The 26,700-nt window shown below is 37.9% G+C and overlaps 1 protein-coding gene across 1 annotated transcript; it reads right to left on the bottom strand.

Annotated features, from left to right (window-relative positions):
• Positions 1 to 265: 265 nt before the first annotated feature.
• Positions 266 to 26,700, bottom strand: ALE2 (Protein kinase superfamily protein). The gene is made up of 9 exons (XM_089150699.1): positions 26,026 to 26,700; positions 22,895 to 22,984; positions 22,693 to 22,803; positions 22,502 to 22,600; positions 22,028 to 22,399; positions 21,502 to 21,759; positions 2,046 to 2,432; positions 1,729 to 1,969; positions 266 to 1,345 (listed from the first exon to the last, which is right to left on the bottom strand). Exons 1-9 carry the CDS (start codon positions 26,081 to 26,083, stop codon positions 640 to 642), a joined length of 2,322 nt encoding a protein of 773 aa, XP_089006825.1. The 5' UTR covers positions 26,084 to 26,700; the 3' UTR covers positions 266 to 639.

Raw genomic sequence — 26,700 nt, 5'->3', positions numbered from 1 at the left:
ATACCATTGTTAAGTGAATGCATAATCTCAATATGAGATTATAATCTTCTATTTATAGAATGTAATTTTAAACTTTACAATATGAGAAAAGAATGCTAATATACTATACTCTAATACCGTGCAGTTTTACCGTAGCAATTTAATAGCATGGGTGAAAGAAAATGGACACGTTTGGTTAAATTTCTTCAAATGCATACCAGCAGTAAAACTTGGAAAACATTGAAATTTTCATTCATCCATTTGGTTAATCCCTTGTCTAATCTGAGATTCCCTTGGGCCCATGCATGGCTATGATTAGGATTTACGAAAATAGACTCGAGGAGTGCCCCTCTGCAAGTTACAGAACAGGATAGAGAAATCCTTCGCTTCATTTTAACACTCAAATGAAGGAATAACTTAGAAACACATATAATACAGGGATACTTAAATTACATACCAACATCTATAACAATGAATCAAAATTTATAAATTAGAAGACAGGGCTTCCCCACCCCCCAAGACACCCCCAAACTCCCGGCGCGCAGTCTCTCTCCCCATGAACAAGGGAAATCAGCTATACCTACTACAATACATTAATCAAAAACAGGTGGAAACACAACTGTACACTTGAAGAAAGTGTAGAAAAAACACTCAATCCACTTATCCGTCACTCCAAAGACGCCTTGAAAGTATGCCCCCATGCTCACTTATACTCCCCTTCCTTAATAATCTATAAAAGGCTGGCTTGCTGCGGATTGTTCTTAGAGGACCTGATCTGTTGCTTTGCGTAACTGGTAACTGCCTTCCTTCCCCACCGAAACTTGATGCTGAGAATAGTCTATTGTCTATCTCGTCAATTGGACCTGAGCAATACTCCATCGTTATAAATGAAGAGGCATAGCTATAAGTCAAGCGAGGAGTAACTGCACCTGCATTCCACCAATTGCTATCAGGACCGAGGTCACCCTTGAACTCACTTTCAGGACCAGATGACTCCTGATGACTACAATAATCCAGACAGGTCTCATCTGTGTCATTGTAGATGAGTTTCAGTGCCTGCACAACCTCACCCATGAAGGGCCTCTGAGTCACCTCTGGATGTACACACATTGAAGCTATGGCTGCCACCTTCGCCATATCATCAAAATCATAGTTTCCACTTAAGGAAGGATCCACCAACTTCTCTAGACCTTCTCTACTAGTCAGAAGTGGCCGGGCCCATGTCACTAGGTTCTCCTGTCCTGGAGGTTGAGACATGTCTACAGGCTTTCTTCCTGAAATAAGCTCCAGCAGCACAACCCCATAACTGTAGACATCACTCTTGACAAGCAGGTGCCCTGTCATCGCATACTCAGGAGCAACATACCTACAGAATCATGAAAGTTCTCTTAAGAAACATCCATACATCACCACTCCCCAAATGCAGATAAACTTTTATTTGTAGCTTTTTTTTTTTTTTTTTTTTTTTTTTTTTGCGGGGGGAGGAACATACCTACAGAATCACAAAAGTTCTCTTAAGAAACATCCATACATCACCACTCCCCAAATGCAGATAAACATTTATTTGTGTTTTTTTTTTCTTTTTCTTTTACTATTATTATTTTTTCTTTTTTCTGCGGGGGGAGGGTGAGGGGCGTTTGTTATTTGTTGGGGGTGGAACAGTTGCAGTGGGAGATTTGGGTACTACATTTAAAAAAAATTAACAGAACTTACACTTCAGAAACATATTCTAAAAGTTATCTCACTTACCCAAAAGTTCCCATTACCCGTGTTGAAATATGTTCACTTCCTTCAGTTGCTTCCCTTGCCAGACCAAAATCTGAGACCTTGGGAGTGAAGTCATCTTCCAATAGAACATTACTGGCCTTAAAATCACGATGAATGACACGAGGATTAGAATCCTCGTGAAGATATGCCAAAGCTCTTGCTGCACCAAGGGCAATCTTCATCCGACAATCCCAATCAAGAAAACCCTTTATATTTTCAGTACCTGAATCAAATATATGAATCAACTGGAAGTTCACACATAATACAAAGTGCATTTACATTGGGTGTAGAGAATATACCATGCAAGTGGGACTCAACACTGCCGTTAGGAACAAGCTCATATACCAAGCAACGTGTGTGTTCTTCAATGCATATGCCAATTAGTTTAACAAGGTTCCGGTGATGCAATCGACTTAGCATCTCAATTTCTGCAATGAACTCACGGTCACCATTCTGGCTATCCTTTGTGAGCAACTTAACAGCAACTTCATTCCCATCTTCCATGATCCCGTGGTAAACACGTCCAAATCCCCCTTCACCCAAAATTCTCTTGGAACTGAACTTCTCCGTGGCCTTCTCAAGATCTGCAAGTGTAAACGTCCTCACCGAGGGTAGGGAAGTAGCCATGGTGGAAACAAGGGATACCGATGCTGAGTTTGCCATACTAGATAAAATAGACCCAATGCCTGCAATAAATAACACTTGTTTGGTATATGAAACTAATCATAATGGCAGGCAAAAGTCATCACCCAGTCTCCCATTCCCTGTTTTTGGTTGAATGGTGTAAGATGTTTTAGAACTTCCCAATAAATAAATAAATCATATGAAACTTAAATAATTTAAAGGTGTAAGAAGTGACATGGATGATGTAACAACATTTCCGAGGTTCATTTAATTGGAAAGAAAAAGAAAAAAGAAAACATATTGCAGTACAATAGTCATAGCACTGAATACCTCTCACGTTTTAATGTTATTCTAAAATTCACCATTCATTTAAAAAAAAAAAAAAAAAAAAAAAAAAAAAAAAAAAAAAAACCAAACAAAAGCATAATACATGGAACGGACAGGATCAAAGTTGTGGGCATGAGAAGCGATTTGATAGAGCAGTGAACACAAATGGGGGCAGACCTAAGATAATCTTAAAGAAGTGCTTCAAATAGAGCTGATTGGAAGGCAAGGATCGAAGTAGCCAGCCCCATTTAGGTGGGAAGAGGCTTCTTCTTGTTATTGTTATTGTACTGAACAAAATAATAATAATAATGGGAAAAAACCCAACTAATAGGAAAAGGAAAGGACACAACCAACATCAGATAGGAGAGGCAGCATACAGCACCCCAACAAACACACATTTAAAAGGAAAAAGAAAAATATGAACATGAATTTGTCAACAGTAAAGGCAGTTGGGTGAGGAAGCAAGTGGAGACAACGAAGAGCATTGGAGTAGTTGGGAAGTTGGCACTATGTGCAACTCTTCAACACCTATGGACTGAGTAACTATCAGAATTTCAGGGATAAAATAGGACAGCACATAGTTAATTGCAGCCATTGTGGATGATGTGAAGTCAAATGTGCCACTATGTGTATTGCTAGTGAGCAGACTGCCCAAGCTGCTTATATAGCTAAGAAATGGAACATTGATGTTGATTGAAAGACTAGGATTCCAAAGGCTTGTTCCTGGTTTAGGCCTTCTACAAATTTGATCTGTTTGCAGTATGATGGAGCATAATCGAAGTCAAGGACTAATTCTGGCAGCCATATTATGGCATACACTAGTAGAGGGTAAGACATATCGGTCCTGGCAATGAAATTGCAAGCTCTACATTGAGGGACTCAAATTTGCATCCAAGAAGGGTATCTGGAGGTATCCTTCAGATCTGATTCTAAATTGGCAGTGGATATTCTTCACATGGCTGTCCAAGGGCCTTGGAAGTGCTAACTGCTAAGCTATAAAAGGGAGCATTTGCAAGACGTTGCTTTGTTAACAGGGGTGGAGTTATAGGCATGCATAGAGGGAACAGAACCAGCCAACAGCTTATATGAAAGGGGTTCAGCTAAGGCAGCAAGTGTGGTGGGATCCTAGTGACTTCCATAGAGAGCTAGTTGATCTGATTCAAAGGGATGGGGCAGCACATGTTTATTACAGACTGTAATTGGGTCTCTTCCCATTTGGGATACCGGTTAGGAGGGAATGCCCTTCTTATCTGGATTCTCCTTACCCCTCTTTCTAATGGGTTCTGTTGCCTTCTTGGTGAATTCTCTTATAATACAAATCTTACTTATCAAAAAACAAAAGAAAAGAATAATAAAGGCAGTAAACACACGGGACACTGGGTCCAACAGGAAAAAAAATGAAGAGAAGTTGCATAACCTCATGGACAACTGGAGGAGGCAGCAAAAATGGCAGAAAGGAATCAAAATTCATTTGAGGATGCTAGGCATATGCATACCATGGCCCAAAAAGCAGATTAAATGCAACACCATAACAAATGATAAAAGAATGGGGATGAAATATAAAGGTTCCAAGACTAAAAACAGGATCAAACAATGGGGGACTCCTTGTTCCAATTACGTTGGACCCATAAATAGGACTCAGTGAGATAATTAAGATCCAAAGAGCATTAACAGGAGGAAGCAGCACTAAATGTAGAGAACAAATGGCAGATGAAGGAACAGATCAATGTACAGTTGCACTTTAATTCCCAAAACATAATCAAGGCTTCCAAAATCTCAGTCAAAGCCATTGAGATTTCATGAATATTTCAATTCTGAAAGTGGAAACATATCTTTAGGGACGCAGGGTTTTGACAAAAATTTCAGCATTTCAGCGAAAAATGTGGTTTCGACTCAGTTACGGTACAAAATACTTTGGATCAAGATGAGCTCTGAGAGGTTTCACCTACTAGAGGGAAAATTTCTAATAGTGTTCTTTTTGCCAAATCACCTACATTTTATGGAACAAAGTGTTAGAGAGTACAACACCAATTTTCTGTATTTGAGCAACATTATGTAAGAGCTAAACTCAGGGGTAACTCTTCTTCTGTCTAGCCCTCCATGGGAAGACAAGGCCAATTCTAGCATTATACCCATATAACAACATCATAATACGAATACCAAAAATCATTTAATTAATTGCCCTCCTCCATTTTTAATTATCAATCTCCTAAAACTAATATGTTCCCCATTCCCTAGTCTTCCTTTGCCACCCATGGGTAGAGTTGCACTTGTTTTGTCCATAATTTGCATCAAGGTAACGAAAATTGTCTCCCTGGGAGCTGTCAACTGTATTCCTCTATTTATTACTTTGAGAGCATGTTATTAGTTTTGATGTTATATTTTTTGAAAGCTACTCCATACTTTTATACCATGAATCATGCTTTAGATCTTGCTACTGGAAATCCTCCACTTATTCACTGATTCCTCTTATTAATTCTATGTCCATTGTTCACTCTCACAAAGCACCACTGCAAGTGTATCAATGCCACCCCAAGCCATTTCCTGTGGCTCCTACTTTATAGTGCCCTTCACTTGATCTGATTCCTTTACCTGCAGGTCCTGCTCATCTAACAACTAACCAACAAAAGGTGGAGCACAATCCTTCGAATTTAATTGTAACCAGCATTATGCTATAAACAATCCCAGAATCTTTAACCAATACCAGGTAAAGAAAAGAAGAAAGAGAGAACAACATTGCATGACAAAATCTGTCTTCTAGCATACCAGCCAATATATATTTTTATCATAAACCGAAATAGCAAGAGGAAATATAACTCAACTATAACTCTTACCTATTTAAGCCTAAAGCTTAATAGAAAACTCAAATAGACTAGGACACTAGTAAGTGAAGGCCTAAACTAATAAGCAAACGAGTGCAAACCACAATACAAGGACTCCCCATATCATGTTGTATCATGTTATATCTCATTATCTCTAAATCTCCCCCTCAAGCTGGAGTATATACACATTAACAGAATGCTCCAGCTTGGACAGACAAGAATAAACTTGAAAGAGAAGACTACTCTTGGGCTGTGTAGTAGTCAGACTCCAACAAGCGTAAAGCAGTACCCCAATCAACGTCATAAATTCATGTCTTCCCAAGAAAGATAATAACCTTCAACATCCTACGGTCACAAACAAGTCCATCAAGTGTAGCACATAACAACTACAGAAAAGTCCATACAAGTGTAGCTCCAATGCCTGCACACAAAATCTCATAAAGATGCAACTTCTATGGCTACAAAAGAAAAATTCACAAAACTGTAGCTCAGGTGACTACATAAAAGTCTATCCCAAGGAAGGCTCTCCAACCACAACCAAACTTACTCTTAAGCCCATAAAATATAGAAACAAAAATTGCTTACAATAGACAGCTTTAATGTCCCCCACATATAGCAAAAACAAAAGCAACCAACAATCATCTTAACCAATGAACATCTCAACAAATATTATAAATAAAGAGCCCATAAATAAAAGCTCAGCATATCTTCAATCATCCTCACATAAGGACAAATAAAATCTCAAACCAGTGTGGTCATTAATCCATCAATCCCAACTCAATCCTTAATTGAGCCCAACAAAATATACCAAAGAACATAAATCTTAGGTTCTTTACCCATTTTAATATTTCATGGGCTTCCTAGATCAATAAATTGACCCAACTTCAAGAACCTAATGCAATATTGTATAAACTAGATTCTTTAAGGGGACATTGGTAAATAAAGTAAAATATTGGAAATTTCGTAAATATGGTAAAACTAAAAGGAAAATGGCATGAATGTAATTTAGGGGAATCTCAAAAAGAAACACAAACCAAAGCCAAAAGGTAAACTTGGAAGTGGAAAACTCTTAAAGGGAAGATGTAAATAGCATGAAAAGTATGGGTACAAATTAAAGGTAAAGCAATAGCACTAAAAAGTAAAAAGTTAAATCTGAAAAAAAAAAAAGGGGGATTATCTTTAAGAATGGTAATTTTGGTAACCAAATAACTGAGAAAATCAAAGAAAGATAAGCAGAAAGTAACATTAGACTCTTTTGCTTGAGAAACACGCAAAGGAAAGTCAAATAATTGACACAAACTAAAAAGAAAACCCATTCCTAATAGTTGCACAAGGTGCAGCTCTCCCCTCATTTATTGTTGAACATTTCCATGTAGAGAGATGTTCAAATATCCTCCAATCTGGTTACAAGATATTCAAGCATTCGTATCTTGAAATAGACTTGTTAGACACCTAGTAACACGAACAGGAGAAAAAAGATCATCTCAAGTATAAGTGTCAAGCGACAAAAAAAACAGAAAGTGCAGAAAATAGATAGTATTCTAATCTAATAAATAGGAGCCAAGGAAATAAAGTAAAATCTGGGCAGAATAAAATAGATCTTATCCAACCTAGGATGGATCACACATATCTTAACAACTACGACAGAGAAAAAGAAAAATAACCCAAACAAACCAGGAAATATAACCAAAGATGGTGTCCAACCAAAAGAGCTGCACCTAACAAAACTGGCCAGAAAACTAAAGAAGGTTGCATCTTCAACTCTTCAACCAAGAAAACAGGGAAAGAACGGGTATTAAAGACAAAGATATGAAGTCTATAACTATGGTTTCTTTACAAAATCCTGATCTGGAAACGGGAATTTGAGAAGTCCTAAAATAAGAGTAGATGATTCTTAGGCTGAACTAGGGGCGGAGCCAGGATTCAACATGGGGGAGGTCAAATAATGAGAGTTCGGATCACCTTCCCATCAAGGGAGCATTGATGCCTTGTCCCCACACATATTGGGTGGGGCCCATGTTGTGGGTCTCACCTTTGAATTATTTTATCACATCCAGACGTGGGCCCACACATTAAAATTATAGGTAAATTACTGAGAATGACATTTTTACCCTTACAAAATATAGGTAAATTAAAGCATGACAATCGCTAACAAAAAAATATTTTACAACATCAGCATTACAGAAGATAAAAAGAAGAACATGATTTCAACAATAAAAGGCTAGACGCAAACCAAACAAATCATGGCAGTTAGTACCCTACAAATTACAAATATCCCATTCACAATATATAATCAAATAAAAAGAATGATAAAAAAAATAATGAAAGAGAGACTATAAAATCAAATAAAAAGGATTACCAAAAAATCTCTAGAAAGAGAAAGAGAAAAAAAATGGAGCAAGAGAGATAGAACACCTGAAATGGAGAAGATTTAGAAATAAATTCCCTAAGCTGCATGTGAGGAAAGAGGATAGCGGAGAGAAGAAATAGGGAAGAAAAGAGGAGAGAATAAATAGGGAGAAATTTTAGGAATCTATGAATTAGTCTCTTATTGAGATTTAACTATTTCTTCCTTTAAAATAGGGTGTTAATTGTAACCCTTGGATAATTATTGAGAATGAAATTCTTACCCATTATCTTTACCTTTTAATTATTTCCAATATTGAGGAGGTCAATAATGATATTTCACACGTGGGAAGAGAGGAAAAAAGGGAAGAAACAAAGAAATTAAGAAGAATTTTTTTTAAAATCAAGGGTGGGGGTGATCCACCTGGCCCCTATGAAGCTCCGCCCCTGGGCTGAATATCAACTCAGATTACCAAATTGATTCCATTTTTCAAGACCTTTCAGACAATAGGAACAAGAAACAGCACCATAAGAAGTTGCAAAAGAACCATCGTAGAATACCCAAGAAGGAACTTCTCCAGCACCGAAGGCATAGTCAATGCTCTTCCAAAACAGTGTCCCAAAGCCTACTCCATGGTTCCATAGACCAATAAACACCCATAATCAAAGCTCCAGAGTCAAACCAACAACCAATAATATCTTTGATAAACAGAGAAAAACCAAAATCCATCTCAACTCAGCCCATCAATGACCAGTTGATTGAGAAGCAAAGATTGCCTCTATGACGAACACCGGCCAATCCTGACACCAAACTAACCCGGCTTTTAAAATCCAAAAAACTATGCAAAGTTCTGGCAGGTTTTGCAGTGATTCACCTTTTACAGATCATGGAGCTCTACGACAAGAGATGTAATGCTGGACCAGAAAAAGCTGTTGGGAAAAATGTTAGTTCCACCATGATGGTATTCAACTATGGTAATTGTTAGGAAGGGCAATTTGGGAAAGGAAAGTTCCATCAAGAGTTAGCACAAGAAGCAGTAATTGGGTGTTCTATACCAATCGAACTTGGTTGATGCCTATTTTGGTTCTACTTTGTTTCCTTATAGAATCACCTTGTAAATTAGCCTATAAATAGTGAAGTTATTTGAAGGAGTCTAAGCAGATCTATCTGAGCCTCCACAGCAAAGTCATCACTTCCATCTTCTCCTCTCCCTTGTTCTTCACCTTATTCTTTCTCAAATTTACATGGTATCAAAGCTGTAGGTCCTCTTATCCCTTTCGATTCTAAGAATTACTAGTACAAATAGTTGATTCTATAGAAAGGAAAAATATTGTACCTGGTGTGAGAGTCTTTTCTAGAATTAAAAGGGATGCAACACCTTACGCTGCACTTGATGGCTTTTGTTTGAAGATTGATGCAACTCCTTACACTGCCAGTATTTTGGTGTCTCTGTTGAAGATCGATGCAAGTGGATACCCAGAGTGAGTTTCCTTTTAAAAAGAGTTGTGCAATGACCTCTTCTCAAGATTGATAAGCATGCATTTATCATTATATATTTGATTTAATTTTACATACTTAGTTAATTAAAAGAGAGCTAATTGAGTATTTTTTGTGTATTTTTTAGGTGATTTTGGTTATTAAAGATAATGTGGAGCAAAGTTGGCAAATATATTAGATATTGGTGGATTTTAGATCATGGGATTCAATCTTGCTGTCCAAGAAATCATGAATGCTAAGATCCAACTTAATTAATGCAAGGAGAGCATGAATCTTAGCCAAATTGGAAATAGGTGGAGATCCAAGGAACAAAATTGGTAGTAAAATCTGAAAATTGATATGTAAAGATAACGAAAATATCTACAACTTTGTAGTTTCGAGTTTTCCCAAAATCCGAATGAATAAAGGTTGAATGGATGGGTAAAGAGGACGAATTCATTGTGTGCGGGATAAATAAAAAGGAGAAGCCAGCCACGGAGGAGGAGGAGACGACAAACACATATCTTGGCTCTCATATCTCTCTCATTGCTTAAGAAGAAGACCACATCTCTCTCTCTCTAAATTTCATCTTAATTTGTTTTATGAGTTTTGTTATAATGAGTAGCTAGTTCCTTTTCTTTGGGATGTAGATGAAACATTGCTTATTTCATTAATTTGATTGTTCTATGCATAGTTGTCAAGGCGACGCCTTGGCGTCCAAGCGGAAATGAAGGGCCTGAGGCTAGTGTCGCCTCAGGCTTACTCGATAAGGCGCTCGACTCGGCGCTGAGGCATTGCTGAGTCATCTCCGAGTTGTCGCCTCAGACGACTCGGACGCAATCTTACACAAGGCGACCGACTTTTTAAATTTTAAAAATTGTAATTTATTTTATTCCAGATCAAAGGTAAAAAATAATTTGAAAAGTAGATTCCAATCGAAAAGAATCTAAGGGGTGAATTGTTATATAGGTGTTACATATTATCATAACATTAAATTAATTAAAAAAAAATGAAAAAACGAGATACTCGATCGAATCAAGCCCTAACCCTTAACCTCTCTGCTCTCTGCTACTCTCCCTCTGCTACTCTCTTCGTCTCCGACTCTGACACCAACCACCGGCGACACCGGCAACAGCCAGCGTCATCACCGGCGACAACCAGCGTCACCAATGACAGCCAGGTCTTCCATACAGCTCCATCTCCATCACGCTTGATGAAACTTGACGTGCTCATCTCATCATCCCAGCAAGCTCCTGAAGTCTAAATCAAATCGACCCAATTTATGTAGCTTGAAGCTGATGCTTACTATGGCCCTGCTTCGTTATTTCTCTAGAGCTTGAGTAAAACAAGACAAACCCCAGAACCCTCTTCTCAGTTGAACTCTGAATCTCTGATTTTTGTTTTTCATCAACCAAAACTCCACCATATCTCAGTTGCAGGCTTGCAGCGAGTCAGCGATCAAGTTGCAGTAGCTTCCGGTCACTTTGGTCACCATCTCAGGCAACGGTAAGTCGCTGAAATGTATTTTCCCCCCCCTTCTGCAACTGATCATTCATTTTTTTTCCTAAATCCATTTTGCAACTGTTGCGATTTGCCGATTGCAGCCTTGCAACGAGTCAGCGACCAAGTTTCATAGCTTCCTGTCACTCTGGTCACCATCTCAGGCGACAGTAAGTCGCCAAAATGTTTTTTTTTTTCCCTTCTACAACTGATCATTAATTTTTTTTCCTAAATCCATTTTGCAACTGTTGCGATTGCAGCCTTGCAACGAGTCAACGACCAAGTTGCAAACTTGCAACAGCTTCCGGTCACACTGTGTCACCATCTCCAGGCGACGGTAAGTCACCGAAATGTTTTTTTTTTCTTCTTTCCTGCGTTGTAGCTATGTTATATACTTATATAGTTAAACTAGTTATGTGTTGTCCGTAGCTTTGTTCACCATTTCTGTGAGTCTGTGACTTGCAAATTGCACCTGAAACAAAATGCATAGTTCAAAGCTGCTATCTGGATGTTCTCCGCATTTTTTTTTATTTGTAACGATTCTTCTTCGTTGAATTTGTTCCATCTCTGTTTCATCTACCTGATTGTATCATTGTAATGATTTTTTTCTTATTTGGTGTATGTGTCTCTGATTTTCTTTTGTTGTTTGGTTTTTTCTGATAGTTCAGCAACTTGGTACAGCTGATGAATTCTTTCCTTGCATAAGCTTCAGGGAGGTTTTTGTAGGTTTCACTTAGATTTAAATGGTCCCTTTGCAATTTTTGAAATATATTTTTCAAGATCAATTGATGCGAATCATGTGATGGACCACTAGGTGAGGTTTCAACAGTGATTGTATTCTCATAAAATGGCATTCAACCATAATTGTGATTAGCCTACTGATTATTGTTGTTTATTAACTTCAGTGTATTTTTTCGATTCATTTTCTCTGATAGTTTGATTTAGAAGCTTGATTATCAATTTATCATGAAGTGAGATGATTAGATGAATGCATAGGATTTTTATTGTGCTGCGGTATGGTGCAAAATTATAATTATACGGTATCATTATCAACTTTATTATTGTTTTTAATTTTGGCTGATTATATGTGTTTTCATGTTTTTTATTGTAGATATTCACTAGTTATTTAAAATAACCTCAAGGCCCTCAAGTGATAATCAATCGGCTGCTTCTAGTCAGTCTATTCCTAGTGGGAGTGAAGCCTATGATCCCTCAAAAGACCCAAAGAGAAAGGCCAAGTCAAATGACCCAGGGTGGAAATATGGGTATTGGCCAGATGTTGCTGATAGGAATACAGTCAGATGCAGTTTGTGCAACAAAAACTTTAAAGGAGGAATTAAAAGATTGAAGCAACATCTAGTGGGTGGATATGGGGATGTTGTGAAGTGCACCAAGACCGCTGCAGCAATTGCCCAAGAGATGAATGCAGTGTTGGTGAAAAATAAAAAGAGGGCTGTTGTCACTGATTTGGATAATGAGTATGATGACATTCAAATTGGAGAAGAACATCCTATTCTTGCCTCTAGGCCCTCTAGTGGAGGAAGTACATTACCTAGTGTAGGGTCTGAGGTTGAGGTGTGCTCCAAGATACCAAGCTCTGGGACTGCATCAATGAGACTGAAAAGTGCCCTTAATAAGCACTAGAAAGGGGTCCCATGGACATGCATGTTAGACGCACTCCTGAAGAACTTGTTGAAGAAAGGAGCGCTAAGGGTGCTACTCAAACAACCATCTTGAATAGAATGAGATCTCCTGAAGAAAAGAAGCGAGTGGATAACCACATTGCTGATTGGATGTATCAGTGTGGCATTCCATTCAATGCAGTTAAAGCTAAAAGCTTTGAGATGATGGTCGAGTCTATTGCACAATATGGTTCTAGGTATAAGCCCTTACCATGAAGTCAGGGTGCCTTTGTTGAAGAGTGCAAAAGAAAGAACAATGGAGATGAGGAAAAAGGATGAAAAGTATTGGAGGAAGTATGGATGCACACTCATGTCTGATGGGTGGACTGACAAAAAGGGTAGGCATCTCATCAATTTTCTTGTCAATTGTTCAGAGGGAACATTCTTCCTTGGTTCTGTTGATGCATCTAGCCAAGTGCAAGATGCAAATATGCTCTTTCAGTTATTGGATAGCAAAGTTGAAGAAATTGGGGAAGAGCATGCACTTCAAGTGGTGACTGATAATGCCTCAAATTACAAAGCAGCAGGGGCATTATTAATGGAGAAGAGAACTAGATTATATTGGACTCTTTGTGCAGCCCACTGTCTTGATTTGATACTAGAGGACATTGGGAATTTGAAACAAAATAAGAAAGTGATAATTCAAGGGAAGAGAATTACCACTTTCATTTATAGGCACACAAGATTGTTGGAGGCCTTGAGACAGAAGACAAATGGCAAAGATCTTGTGAGGGCTGCAGTGACTAGGTTTGCCACTTCATTCTTGACATTGCAAAGCTTGTTGAAACATAAGGATGATTTAAGGCACTTATTCATTTCTGAGGAGTGGACAAATTCCAATTTGTCCAAGACAGAAGTAGGGAAGAAAGTAACTGAAACAACTTTTCTACAGCATTTTGGCATGGTGTGGAGGATTGTATTAGAGCATCACAACCTCTTATGATTGTATTGAGGATTGTGGATGCTGATGAAAGACCCGCATTGCCTAAAGTGTTTGTAGCCATGCAAGAGGTCAAGAAAAAAATAAAGGACAATTTTGGAGGCAAAGAACGACTCTGGAAGAAAGTCATACAAATCATTGATAGGCAATGGGAGTGCCAAATGGAGAGACCTCTATATGGTGCAGCCTATTTTTTGAATCCTGGGAAGTTCTACAACTTAGATAATGTAGATGATTATGAGTTGATCACTTCTCTCCAAACTTCTTTCAATGAAGTTGTTGGAAGACTAGTGCCTGATGCACATCAACAAGATAAGATATTGTCCCAGGTAAATGACTACAAGGAAGCTAGAGGTCCTTTCTCCACAGCTATAGCTATCAGACAGCGTACAACTATGAGTCCTCGTAAGTTTTTACTTGTATATTTTATTTTAGTTATACTTATTTGGTTTGTAACTCTACCTATTATGTTAATCTTTTTTTTTTTTTTAATACTATAGTTACATGGTGGGATACACATGGAGGAATTGCTTTTGAGCTTACAAAGATTGCACGGAGGATACTAGGCCTTTGTTGTTCTTCCTCTGGTTGTGAACGGAATTGGAGCACATTTGAGTTTGTAAGTATAAAGTGATTCAAGTATTTAAAACACTTTTAAATTTAAATTTAGAAGAATGACTTCGGATTCTTTTCAATTGCTTATGAATTCAGATTCACACCAAGAAGAGGAATAGGCTGGAACATGAAAGGTTGAATGATCTAGCTTTTGTTCAGTACAATCGCCGTCTTCAAGAAAGGTTAGATGAAAGGCGATTAAAGATTAGAAATTATGATCCACTACTCCTTGATGAGCTTGACTAGAGCAGTGAGTGGATGGTTAATCAGCCTGATGATTTAGTCCATCCTGAGGGTGATCTTACTTGGAGCACTGTTGATAGAGCTATAGGGGCATCTTCATCACTTGAGGGCCAAAATAGACCGAGGAGATGTCAACCAAGTGGATCAACATCTGGTGGAGTTAATATATGTTACTCACACCGCAGGTCTTTGGAGAGGGTGGTTGAGGAAGAGGAACATGACTCTGAGTCTGATGGAGACATGGAAGAAGAGGAAGATTTACATGATGATGAGAACATTGCAGATGATTTTGGTTTGAGGTCTACCTCTTTGGAGCAACAACAAGTTCGAGAAGATCTCCCACTTGCTACCAATTTACTTGATGATGATTATGACTAGCTGACTTATACTTTTCTATTGGAAATTTTGGATATGGATTGTGGATTTTTATTGGGAATTTTGGATATGGGTGTGTTGGTATATTTGGGATTTGGACTTTAGATTTTAGATATAAGTGGGACTGTTTGCTTAAATATTTAAAATTTCTATTTAAATACAATATGATTTGTTTCATTTTCTTCTTTTACTTGTGAGGATATTTGGCTACAGCTCAACAATGTAGAAGAGGTGGAGTTGTAGGTGATGGTGGAGGTGGAGCCGTGGAGTTGTAGGTGGTGCTAGTGTTGGTGACATTTTATGAAGGTATGTTGTCTAGTGTTTATTTGTTTTGTTCATGCATCTATGTGTTTACTATTTAGTTACATTTTATCGTATCTTGATTCTTGTTAATGATAGTATGATACTTGAAATTTATTTAGGACCTACTATGTGTGGTTTGTAGTATGTTGGATGACTTGAGATAGGTTAAATGGCTAATATTAGTTTTTTTATTATATATAAGATATGTTTATAATGAATTAGTGTATGAGATGTACACTAAAACGCCTTGACCGCCTCAAAAGGGCCTCGGAGGGCGCCTCATCGACTCATCGCCCCAACTAGCTAATACCGCCTCGCATCGCCTCGTCGTCGTGACAACTATGGTTCTATGTCTTCTAGTTGATTTTTTAATTGTGTTTGAGTCTCGCCGAAGATGCTCTATAGCTAAGCAAACTAAGCGTGCCAAGCTTCGGCGAAGGACAATAGTCTTGCGAAGTAGGGCATATCTAGGAAAGACCATCCATTGTTTTAAAGCATAGAGTTATATCAGTTAGTGAAAAGCATTGGAGATTCGAAATCCCAAAAATCTTCACGTATTCATAGTTAAAGTTTTTGCATTAATTAATAGATTTAATTCAAATTTAGTTTTGTTGAATTCAATCTTAGTAACTTAGCCTTTAGTTCCCCATAGTTCGACCCCGTACTTTCTGCTAGCTAGATTAGTATAGGATTTTATTTTTGATTGGTTAGCAACATGATCAAAGATCGTTGCCATGATTGATGCTAGAGTTGTGCCGGAATTTGCCATTCTCATGTAAGATAGATCTACGATTGATGGATAGAAAATTTTTCTGTGATTAGGGGCTGAGGAAGAGTGATCATAGTCTTCCTCACTCTTGATCTGTTTAGGGCTGAGTGAATCATGATTTCGGGAATTTGATTAGTTTTGAAACTGGTTTTGAGTTGGTTTGCTGGTTCGGTTTGATCTATTGGTTCAGGTGGTCCAATAATTGGTTCTTTTCCAGAATTATTAATTCTAATTTCTGGGATTAATCTGATTCTGATTTCTGAAACAAATCCGGCTCTGATTTCTGAGATTAATCTGATTTGGTTTTAATTGTGTTTGGATATTGGGAGAAACTTCCAAGTAAAAATATCATGACTGAAATTATTTCTTCATCCTCTCATCAGTTAACTGAGAAGAAATTGGAGGGTGTATCAAATTTCCACCAGTGGAGGGCTATAATTAGAATTGTTCTTACTTGACGGGGACAGATAGATCATTTGACTAAGACTCTACCTAAAGATGATGATACTTGGGCAATTGTTGATGCTCGAATACTTGGGCAGATGTTTAATTCCTTGGCCGATAATATTGTAGATTCGGTTACTCACCTACAAACTATGAAGAAATTATGGGAGTATTTGAATGTGTTGTATTCTGATCAAAATAATCTAACTAGAATCTACAAATTTCCTAGGAATTTTATCAAGTAGATAGGAAAGGTAGAGATATTACTCAATATTTTGCAGATTTTAAAAGAATATATGAAGAACTAAACTATATTCTACCTGTCTCCTCTGATGTCAAAACTATGCAAATCAAAGAGACCAATTAGCTGTTATAAGTTTCTTCGGAGGCCTTGGAAAGTAGTTTGAGGCAATTAGAGTACAAATTCTTGGTAGTGATCATATACCCACGTTGGCTGACACCTTTTCAAGAGTTCTTCGTGTTGCAAGGGAGAGTACCAATAACCCAACAAAAAAATTCAGCTTTGGCAACAATTTCCCACGACACTTCTGAAGGACAAGGTGGACAAAATATAGGACGAACTTGAGAAAATAATACTGGAAAATATTCGGGATCACACAACTCATACTGACTGTACAGAACAAGTTAAGACTTGTAATCATTGTGGTTGTCCAGGACATATTTAACAATATTGTTGGAAGCTTCATGGGAGGCCCCCACACATGGCTAATGCAGTCACCACCTCTGAATCAACCTCAACAACTACTAAAGTTCATCTTGAGGGTAAGACTGTAAAGATGACAGAGGAAGATTATATTCATTTCACTCAGTTTCAGGCTACTCAACCACAATATGCCACCACCACCCTTATTCAGACAAGTAATGCTACCGCTTGCCTTTCAACCACATCTCGCCCTTCGATCATTGATTCAAAAGCTTCTGATCATATGACAGGGACTACAGGTATATTTTCCTCTTTTGTTCCATCATCCTCTTTGATTACACTTACTGATGGTTCTTATATCAATGTTAAAGGAATGGGTACAGTTCAACTCACTCCATCCATTACCCTACCCTCAATTTTTTACATACCTAATTTGCCTTTTAACTTATTATTTTTTCATAAATTTACTTCCACTGATAACTGTTTGGTGAAATTCTTTCATGGATATTGTTTATTTCAAAATCTTATGATGAAGAAGATGTTTGGTAGAGGCCATATGTCAGGGGGGTTCTATCTATTCGAGGAGATATCCTCTACTGCTTGTTCAAGTATTTCCATCCCCCCATCAAATGCATTGTCGGTTGGGGCATCCCTCTTTGGAAAACTTAAATTGGTAGATAAAAGTTTTCATTCTCTTTCTAAGTTGGACTGTGAGTCTTGTCAGTTTGGAAAACTTCATCATGGTTCCCCCCCCCTCGGTATAAATAAAAGAGCAAACCACCCTTTCTCTTTAGTTCATTCTGATGTGTGGGGACCTTATCCTGTTACTTCTATTTCAGGTTACAGATACTTTGTTACATTTGTGGATGACTTTTCAAAAGTCACTAGGCTTTATTTAATGAAAATTTGTTTAAAATTATTTGACATATTCTGCAATTTTGTTATTGAAATTCAAATTGAATTTAGTGTTCCTATAAGTACTTTTCGTAGTGATAATGCTAAATAATATTTCTCTGATCCCTTTTGTAAATTTATGGCTTCTAATGGAATTCTTTACCAATCATCCTATATTGATACTCCTCAACAAAATGGGGTTGCAAAAAGAAAAAATATACACTTATTGGAGGTCACCTGTTCTCTCTTATTTGAGATGAAGGTTCCTAAATCCTTTTGGGTTGATGCAGTTTCAACTGTCTGTTATCTTATTAACATGATGCCTTCATCTGTATTAAAAGGTGGTATTACTCATTCTCTGATATTTCCTTCATCTCCCTTATTTGTCTTGCACCCCCGCGAATTTGGTTGTGTATGTTACATTCGTAATCATCGCCCTAGAATCTCTAAACTTGATCCTTGTGTACTTAAGTGTATGTTTGTGGGATACTCTTGAACCCAAAAGGGATATCATTGTTATTCTTTCGATTTACAAAAATATTGTTACTGCAGATGTATCAATTTTTTAGTCCTTTACTTTTTCTATTCAATTAGTTAGTTTAACTGACCTAAATGATGATCTATATATTATTCAAAGTGTTTTTTATTGTTACTGGAGATGTATCAGTTTTTGAGTCCTTTACTTTTTCTATTGAATTTGTTAGTTTAATTGACCTAAATGATGATCTATATATTATTCAAAGTGTTTTTTCACAGGGCACAGTTCCTTCACCTCCACCTCTGCCAGGCATCATCAAAGTGTACATACGCCGTCCAAAACCACTTGCTTCCCCCTCTGCACCTACAGTTTCTACCTTTGTGCCAACTTCATCTACTGATCCTGAGGACGTTCCTGCCCGATTTTGCTCTTCGGAAAGGTACTCATCCTTGTGTTCAATATCTCATTTCTAATTTTATTTCATATTATGTTTTATCACCTGGGTTTTCTACTACTCTATCTACTATAGAGACTTGTCCTATTCCTAAGAATGTTCTTGAAGCCTTGACTGATCTTGGGTGGGTCAGCGCAATCAACGAAGAATTACAAGCCTTAGAAGACACTCAAACTTGGGATCTTGTGCCTTTACCCTCAGGAAAGACAGCTACTGGTTGTCGGTGGATATTCACTGTGAAAGTTAATCCTGATAGTTCTTTAGCTCACTTAAAAGCTCGTCTCGTTGCAAAGGGTTATGCTCAAGTTTATGGCGTGGATTATGTAGATACTTTTTCGCCTGTTGCCAAGCTTACTTCCATCCACATTTTAATCTCTCTTGCCGCTACCTACCAGTAGCCCTTGTTTCAGTTGGAAGTGAAGAATGCATTCCTTCATGGAGATCTACATAAGGAAGTGTTTATGGAGCAATCACCTAGGTTTGTTGCTCAGGGTGAGAAGAGTAAGGTTTTTCGCCTCCACAAATCATTGTATGGTTTCAAGCAATCACCTCAAGCATAGGTTGGACGATTCAGTACTTTTGTAATAGAATTTGGGATGACTCGTTGTGAAAGTGATCACTTTGTATTCTTTAAAAACGCTGATGCAAGCAAAATCTTTCTTGTAGTTTATGTTGATGATATTGTCATTACAGGAGATGACACTTCAGGAATTGATAGGTTAAAGACCTATTTACAAGAGAAATTTCAGACCAATGACTTGGGCAAGTTAAAGTATTTTCTAAGAGTTGAAGTCGCCCAATCAACAAAGGGCATCTTCTTGTCTCAATTTTAGTATGTACAAAAAATTGCTCTCTAAAACAGGAATGTTGGGATCAAAACCCCTAGACACTCCCATGGAAACTAACTTAAAGTTAATGCCAGAAGATGGAACCATTCTTGATGATCCAGAGAAATACAACAGGCCTGTTGGGAAACTGAATTATCAGATTATCAAACTGTGACTCGACCTGACATTGCCTTTCCCGTCAGTTTGAGAGTCAATTTTTGTCTACCCCACGAACAACAAACTAGGATGTAGTTATTCAAATTCTGCGGTATCTTAAGAAAGCACCAGGACGCAAACTTCCTTAGGACATAGAAATGTTGAAGGATTCTCTGATGCTGATTGGGTTGGATCACCTATTGATAGAAGATCGACTACAGGCTATTGCACATTTGTTGGAGGAAATCTTATGTCGTGGAAGAGTAAGAAACAAACTGGGGTAGCAAAATCAAGCACAGAATCCAAGTACGTGTTATGGCACAAGCAACATGCAAGATGGCATGGATAAAACAATTACTCCAAGAATTAGGAATTGTTGATGACACACCAATGAAGTTATGGTGTGATAATCAAGATGCGGTTCAGATAGCATCAAATCCAGTCTTTCATGAACATACCAAGCATATTGAAGTTGATTGTCACTTTGTTCATGAGAAGTTACTACAAGGCATAATATCCCCCAGGCATGTGAGGATTGGAGAACAACTCGCAGATTTGTTCACCAAAGCTCTAGGGAGTACAAGGGTTACCTATATTTGTAACAAGTTGGGCATGAGTAATATATATATGCTCCAGCTTGAGGGGGAATGTTAGGAAGGGCAATTTGGGAAAGGAAAGTTCCTATCGAGAGTTAGCGGGGAATGTTAGGAAGGGCAATTTGGGAAAGGAAAGTTCCATCGAGAGTTAGCGGCGCTAACTCTCGATAGGAAAAGGAGGCGGTAATTAGGTGTCCTATACCAATCGAACTTGGTTGATGCTCTCCTATTTTGGTTCTACTTTGTTTCCTATACAGAATCAACTTGTAAAATAGCCTATAAATAGTGACGTTATTTTGAGGAGTGCTTAGCAAATCTACCTTAGCCTCCATAGCAAAGTCATCACTTCCATTTTCTCCTCTCCCTCGTTCTTCACCTTATTCTTTCTCAAATATACAGTAACGATGTCTACTTGGATATCTAAACAAAAACTCAGAGAAACTGCATTTGCCAAAAGACATGATAAGTCAGTCTCCCAAATCCTCTGGGTCAGTCAATTGAAGATTTGTGTGTTCTCTCTCTAGAGCTGTTCAGAAAGAATGGCAAACACGCATGACCAAATCACAGTCTATCTAGGCTGACAGATGGAAACCCTTCCTCCTCAGGATTGCTTGTTTTGAAACTTCACCATGGCTTGCATTTTCCTGGAACTTCAGAAGGAATTACACAGTCAGCTCTCCACCACTTTGGTAATAATCTCATTCTCAAGGAAAAAGGATTTTTTTTCCTTCCCAAATTCCAGTAAAGAAGACATCGAACCTGTGACTGTGAGGCAGTAAGGCCGCAAACTAAGTTGAAGAGGGAGCAGTTCAAGAAACATTTGCTTACGAGACAAAGCTATCATGCCCCTTCAGTTGAAATACATAAGGAGTTCTACTGAATTTTGAGGTCTGATTCAACAGATTTATTAGCTAGTGTCACGGAGAAATATTCGGAGAACTAATATTTGCAAGAAACTCCTTTGTTTCAGTAAAATTAAATAGCTTAGTCAGAAACTTGAAGATTGCTTCATCAATATAGAATGTTATTTCGATAACACTTGAAAATTACAAAAACAAAATCATGAGGAAGATGTTCCACTAATGTTCTTATGTTTCAATTCTTAAGAAATAAAATTAATATGGGCAGAAGCTATTAGAATAACCAAAAATGATTCCTCTTCATAATAAGCTCTAACCCTATCAGAACTAAGAAGGCTTAGATAACCATGATATCTTACCAGATCTTTTGGTAATAGAGGATGTTGTTGCAGGCCCAACAGATGTTGATGTTCTCCCAACTTTCTTGCATTTAAAAAGGATTGTGACCGTGCCAAGGCATATCAAGAAGAGCACAAATGCAGAGAAAGCAATAATGACAATCGTTCTAGTATTCATCCTCTGACTCTTCCCAATAAAATTTGCCATGATAGGGTCTTGATGGACTCCACTTCCAACAGGACCAAGGGAGTTCTCCAGTGGTGGTGAAGAGGGAAGCCCTGCTACGACATTTTCAGAGATTACACTAGCACACAACCAATAAAAGGAGGGCGTACCCAGTGCACAAGGCTCCTGCAGCTACAGGGTCCAAGAAGAGTCGTAATGTATTCAAGCTTACCCTGCTTTCACAGAGAAGAAGTTTCGAGACTCAAACCCATGACCACTTGGTCACCATGGAGCAACCTTCACCATTGTAACAGGGCCCACCCTCACTAATACACAAACAGAGGATAACAAAGAAAAAATTAATGGAGTCAAGGTTAATACCAGCATATTTGATGTATACCACTTCATAATCTCCAAAGAGAGTCGCATTAATTGGCACTTTCTTATGCCAAAATCTCTCATACATTAGTACAGCAGTTGTACCATCAAACTTCTCTCCGAGTGGGACCAAGTTGATGTCTACCACTGTTTTCCCTTGATCTTGAATATATGCACTAGCACCCATTATCTTTACTTGACTTTGATCCAGATATGTACCTGCTGCAATCTCAATCTCTAGCTCCACAACAAGAGGAAAGAATTCATATAGGCTAACACCTAGACAAAGCTCAACTTTCATAGGTAATACACAGCCACAAGGCGAACCAAATGGGGTTGAAGTAAGTGGCTCCACACAAGTGATCTGATCACAACCTGCCAAAGGTTGCAACGTCAAAAACGCTTCTAGTTAAATCAATGAAACAGTAAAAGTCAGACAAAAAAAGAACTTAACCAAGATATTCAAACATTGACCACCTGACACAGGAGATGGTGAGACAGCATGAGGCCTCTTCCAGTGACGATGATGACGGTGAGACCTCAATGATGGAGCACCGCTAGGACTGATAACCGGGCCTGAATTGATAGATTAAACATTAATGACATCCATTAATGGACACCCAAAAATACAAGGATAGAGAAAAGGTTATGATCAATTGTCACAATACCTCCAGATGTTGAAGGAGTAGGGAAAGATGATGGTGCAAAAGAGTGATCAACCCTCTGTAGTTGGGGTGCTTTTGGTAAAGCAGATTCCAGATTTGATGGCAATGATCTTGCTGCAAAAAAAAGTCCTAACAACTCAGATATTGTCCAAAACAGTAGCTTTTCAGCTTTTTAGGCATGTTATCGGAAAATCTGAAGGAACACCTTGAATGGTTATGACAGTTGGAGTATGTGAGGAATAGCGCCCTTGGAAAAACCAGAATGAGCATGAGTCATCAGATGAACATTCTCTTCCTATGAGGAAAATATAGCAAAAAATGCCACAAACAATTAGGTTTAAAACCATAAAAAAAAAAAGAACAATGAACAGGACAGCACATACAGCATATAAGCAGGTAATAGTTAATATAAAAACCTATACTATATATCCAAACAGGAGATGATCTGAAATCCTCGAATAGAAAGTAATATGGTATAAAGGGATGATTCCCGGTGCTTGTCTAAGTTCTTTATTTTGTTGTTTCATTTTTGTAAACAGTTCTTCTGTCCACTACTTTTTCCTTATTATTTATTATTATTATTATTATTATTATTATTATTATTATTATTTCCTTCCTTTTCTTGTGGCAGGGTACTAGGCAGACCATCAAGACAAGGCTTCCATGAAAATGAAAAATCATATGGAGCACTGATTGATTACCAAAGGAAGGCAAATAAAAAATTTGCACTTATTATGCTGCTCTGACATTTTTCTCAGACATTGATTGGTTTGGCAGCTTGTATGTAGCAGTGGATGCCCAAAATGAAAATACATTAGAATATATTTTGATTCCATGAAATAAAATTAGCAGAATCCAATAATTAATTTAAGGAGGTTAGGGGAGGATCTAAAGAGATACTTTTGCTTCTCATGCAATGAAAAGCACCCATTTGAATTTTCAATTCAGTCCTCAATCTTCTAGCAAGCTGCTAAACAGATATGAAAGCTAAAGATCTAGAACCTTTTTAGTACCTCTCTTTGAACTAGATATACAGCAATGGACAAAAGAGAAAGACATTGGAAAGCATGGATCTCATAGCCCTATGGATAATCACAACATCCATTTCACTTAGGCAAATCATAAAGATGATCTCACAAGTAACAACCCCTTGTTTTGCCAACTCCTTCATTTGATTAATTAACAGCTTTCACAACAACAACAAGCCTTTTCCCAACTAAATGGGATTTGCCTACATGGATCTTTACCTTCCAATCAGCCCTAGTTGAGGTCATATTAGATACAAAGCCTAAGGTATGCATATCCTTTCTCACCACTTATTTTAACGTTATCTTAAGTCTGCCCCAGGTTATTCTAATTCCTTCGATCTGGATTAAATCGCTTCTTCACACAAGGGCATTTAAAGGACTCAGTTGAACATGGTCATGCCACCTCAATTGACTTTCTCATAGCTTATCACTTATCAGAGCAACTCTCCATCCAGCTCTAATATGATCAGTCCTTATCTTAGACTCATTAACAACTTTATAGTTTCCATTAAAGTAGTACAAGAAAAGAAGCCAAATAAGTCTTATGTGGTAAGAGTAGCACTAAGGATCTTCACTTAGACCTATTTAATCACATGGTAAAAGTAGTTCCTTTATGCATGATCTTCAACCAAGCAAGGAAATAAGAATTTATAAAAATATATCCATAAAGGAAATGGGTTGAAGGGCATAACCGCTCAATTAATTGTCTACAAATGACTAAAGGGGATACACTACCATTTTACCTAAAAGCTCAAACTGTCAAGGAAGGGCATGCCAATGCATATACCACTCAATTTACTGTCTACAAATGACTCAAGGGGATACACTACCATTTTACCTTCCAAGATCCTATGATCCTCTCTAGGGTTTGAGACTTGAGCTTCCACTACCATTCACAAATATTTCTCCTAAAGCTTGAACTGTTGGAGAAGCCGCATCAACGTATACAACAACAATACCTTGAAATCATGTTGGAGTACAGTTAAGAGGAAAAAATGATGCAAAACAGTAAAAAATCAACATACCAAACTAGGATTGCTTATGCAGTGGCTTATAACTAGGAATGTAAATGGAGAGTTGGAAATCGGGTTTTGATTTGCAAGCATATCCATTTAGAGGCGTCTGAATTCAGTAGAGGATATCCAGATCCGAATTTGTATAATGCAGAACAAAATATATCTTATCTGATTAGATACCTAATAATTCAGAGGGTTTTTGTATGTTCAATAGATATAAAATAGCTAAGACAACAAGAGATATGGATTATGTGCAAGTCATATCAGGAAGATTTGGCTGAGGGATGTGAATAGTCAAAAATCCATATTCAAATAGAATCAGTCACCTTAGAAACATCTGCATCCACGCAGTATGCGTCTATCACATCTAATCTGCATTTGGTTCCACCTCAGCCCATTCACATTGCTTATAAGGAGGTAGCTGTTGTGTACATGTTCTGTCGCATGTTTCTTAAGATTAACTAAAGGGAGGACCAGATTTTCTTCTTAAATGATTGACTGAAAGCATAAGGATGGCATTTCTGGGGTTACAGTAGGGAAATAATGAGTTTGAGTGTTTGCCTTAATGAACTCCAAAATATAGGACCCAACCAATTAGCAAAGGAAATCAAATGGACACCTGTAAATTAACGCAATAAGCACGAACTGACAATCTTGTCAGTAGTTAACGGTAGACATTCAAGGAAGAGAATGTAAAGCAATCCCCTTACCCGACAATATTTAGGAAAATTAGAGTGATCTAATTCTCTAGCATGACGCTCACCAACTAGGCTATTAAATTCACCCAAGTAAACTCTCAGAACAAGCGCATTAGAAATCATTGAATCTAAACCAAAAAAGGATTGAGGCTTTTGTCATTGTTTCACCCAATACGTACCACTTGCTCTACTTTTCACCAACTGTGTGACGCACATCGGCTCTTTTGAGTGCTACAGCTCTCAATTCATGTTCAAAGCAAAGCTTACAGAATTATTATCCACTGAACAAGTCCAAGTTTTAGGACATAAACACTTCTAGCACTTGCTTCAAGTAGAGATACCCCAGTATGGTGACTATAGACGGAAAGACGTAAGAATGATTTATGTGTTATGAATTTCTTCCATTTTAAATAAATAAACGATACCCAGATTGCTTAATCAATTCTTTCTGGGAAAGCTTTCCCCAAATGCAAATTCCATAGTTAACTCGGGAAAACAAGAAAATAGTATTTACTGGAAACAGCTGAAAAGAGGGACTACTAAAAAGAGAAAATTTTTAACATTAAGACAAGACAAGCACTTCAACAACCATACCGGAACAAGAAGAAACCAAATTGAGCAGAGGAAGAAGAAGGACCATCAGTGACAGCATCTTCCTTCGCCAGAAGCAAACTCATATCAGAGAAAGCCACAAAGTCCAACTTCAAATGTGACGGAAGAGTAGAGAAGACAGTCATTCCATTGTCCCAACTCTTCATTCCCCACAGCCTCCAAGCTAGACAATTGCATGACGCCAACCACTCTGAAGCGTCCAAGCAGACCTGTGATCATGAAATCCTTGCTCCTGAAGAACAATGCAGGTCGACTTGCAGATCCATAAAACCTGGAGTGAAAGCTTCCAGAAAGCTGTTCTAGGTTTAGCTCAGATGAGACAAGATCAGATCCATGAATAAAAAGTCACAGATCTTGAGGAAATGAGACGAAAACTGCAGCTAACTGCAAATCTACAAGAGACGGAAGAGAAAGTGTGAGGTTGTTTTCTCGCTTTTTGTTTTGGCTTTACCGCTTTCGTCACTCTCTCTCTCTCTCTCTCTCTCTGTATCTATAGCTGACACTGAGCTTTGAATGAGTAGGTTTTGGTGGTAGGTCCCTTAATTTTGCAGTTTCTTTAAAAAGTGGATTACCTTTTTCTTCTGCTACTTTCAATTTATTTCTAGAATAGTTTATCATTATCATCTATCTTCGAATTCCTCGTGCGAGGGAGAATCG

Source organism: Hakea prostrata, chromosome 3, assembly GCF_041222555.1.
Source record: "Hakea prostrata isolate BN-2017 chromosome 3, UWA_Hpros_2, whole genome shotgun sequence".
Taxonomy (NCBI): Eukaryota; Viridiplantae; Streptophyta; class Magnoliopsida; order Proteales; family Proteaceae; genus Hakea; species Hakea prostrata.
This window is presented reverse-complemented; position numbering and strand designations above follow the sequence as displayed.